Source organism: Hydra vulgaris, chromosome 02, assembly GCF_038396675.1.
Source record: "Hydra vulgaris chromosome 02, alternate assembly HydraT2T_AEP".
NCBI classification, from domain to species: Eukaryota; Metazoa; Cnidaria; class Hydrozoa; order Anthoathecata; family Hydridae; genus Hydra; species Hydra vulgaris.
This window is the reverse complement of record NC_088921.1, coordinates 27,066,019-27,068,147: the sequence shown is the minus strand read 5'-3', so window position 1 is coordinate 27,068,147 and position 2,129 is coordinate 27,066,019. Positions and strand designations below refer to the sequence as shown.

At 34.1% G+C, this 2,129-nt stretch overlaps 1 protein-coding gene across 1 annotated transcript; it reads right to left on the bottom strand.

Moving 5' to 3' along the window:
* Nucleotides 1–1,394: 1,394 nt before the first annotated feature.
* On the bottom strand, nucleotides 1,395–1,883 carry LOC136075973 (uncharacterized). The gene has a single exon (XM_065789426.1). It carries the CDS (start codon nucleotides 1,881–1,883, stop codon nucleotides 1,395–1,397), a length of 489 nt encoding a protein of 162 aa, XP_065645498.1.
* Nucleotides 1,884–2,129: the final 246 nt, after the last annotated feature.

The following is a 2,129-nucleotide window of genomic DNA, read 5'->3' as shown; positions in this document are numbered from 1 at the left end:
TATGTTTTTTAATTCAGATGGCCATTTGTAATCTTTTACAACATCCTAGACATTTCTGCCGCAAATGCTTATGTAATTTGGATGTATTTAAATCCTACATGGAATAAGCAGAAGACGCATCGCAGTAGATTGTTTTTATAAGCTTGGTAAATCTCTGGTAATAAACCAACTCCAGTCAAGACTGTTGCGTCAGTTTTTAAATCTTGTCTGTAGAGTTATAAGCAAATAGAGACCTTGAAATCGGAAAAGTGAAAAAAAGTAGTGCAGAAGTAGTTTTTAGCATTAAAGTCTCTACTACCCTTTAATTGTTGAAATTGAAAACCTCACCGCCATACCCTTTAAGCATTTTTCACAATCTGATGTCAAAATAAGGTGCCTAATACAAAAATTTCAAAAAATTATGGTTTCCTCAGGAAATCCTAAAACAGCACCTCTATTGAAATTATAAATATGAACTTTTCAGTTACAAATTTAATCTCATTAAAGTTAATTGCTATCAAATATAAATGTAAGTTATCAAAATTGTAACCTTTTTAGAAAAAAAAAATCATTGGGATCGTGGCTGGATAGTTCAGTTAGTTTGAGCGTCAAACGGAAAGTTAAAACCCGGACTGTTGTACGATACGGGTTTAAATCCCGCCAACGCCATCTCAGCCCTTGAGTAGTAAGGGATAACAGGGTGAAATGGGAAAAAAAAATTTGCTTGCGTGGTGCACTTCAAATTTTTCAAAAAAACCATACAAATCGCTTTAAAACTATAGTCCAATGAATTGTCATGTCAAATTATTGCAAAACCATTATTTAAGCATCAAATTAAGTTCAAGGGCTTGGTTTTTTAAAGTAAAACTGTTTGTCCCATGTCACTCCATGTTGGTGCGAAATGGGACAATGGTTGGGGTGAAATGGGATAAATATAGAAACAAATAATTTTAAGCATTATTTTGTTGTTTATTCTAGTCCTTATAAAACATGACAATGCTCAAAATTTACTTATGTTTAACAAAAATAAAATACCATTCTAAATGCATTTGTAACTTTGTTCAACAGGTTGCTTAATGTTTAAATTGAGTCAAAGTTACGCTGATGTTTGAGGGGACAACTTTTTTTTTTTCTTATGTTTATCTTCTTTTTTTTATTTTACATTCTGATGAACTTTCAACTAGTTCATTTCTTGTTGGTGTGTCAGTCAATACCAGAGACCTAGAACATTTTCTTTTTGCACTTTTTCTCTTTGCCACCCTTTAACCCGCTTTTGGAAATAGCCTTATATCTTCTGCTGTCCAAAAGTAGGCAGAAGTGCTGATTTGCTGTTTCATTTCATTAATAACTTCAGATACAATACACAGTGCTGTGGGGATTTTTTGTTTGTCGGAATTGTCATTTGCTGGAATTGGTCAATCAGATACATAAGGACATAAAAAGTCGACATCACTGAAAACATATGGATCGTACGGGAATATGCCAGCTGCTTTAAAACCATTTTGAATGTTTTGGGAAGTAAAGGCTTTCGTATAAGCTATTCCTAAGTTTTCAGGAATGTCATATATCTTCATAGAAGTATTTGGACGTGCCTTTAACCATAAATCACATGCTGAATTGTAAAATTTCTTTAAAGGCCCAAATACTGATCTGTCAAGTAATTGGAGTTTGTGGCTGCAATGGGGTGGCAATGTCAAGAGCACAACATTGCTTTCCTTAGCTTTATCTATCAGTTCAATTAATATATGAGTTTTGTGGTTGTCCATTATTAAAAGTAGTGAATGATCCATGCTAGGATGTCCATACTCCACAAAATGATCAAACCATTTCAAAAATATTTCTGTATTTATCCATCCACTAGGATTAGCATTACCTTTTGTACCTGTTGGTGCAACTTTAAGCATATGGCTAAGAAAGTGGACACGAGGAAATATCAAAAAACGGTGGAATAAAATTTCCAAGGGCATTAATGCAACCCACCATTGTAACTAGGGTTCCCCTTTCAGCAGAAGTTACCTGTCCTACTTGCTTTACTCCTTTACCAGCAATCACTTTCACTGGCTTATGAACAGTTGTCAGACCTGTTTCATCAATATTGTAAATGTAAATGCAATCAGCAGAAAAGTTATAGCGTTTCTGCACACTGTCAA

What these genes read in the sequence shown, in the direction of transcription:
- LOC136075973 (XM_065789426.1), bottom strand. Translation starts at nt 1,883, where the DNA reads ATGCTTAAAGTTGCACCAACAGGTACAAAAGGTAATGCTAATCCTAGT.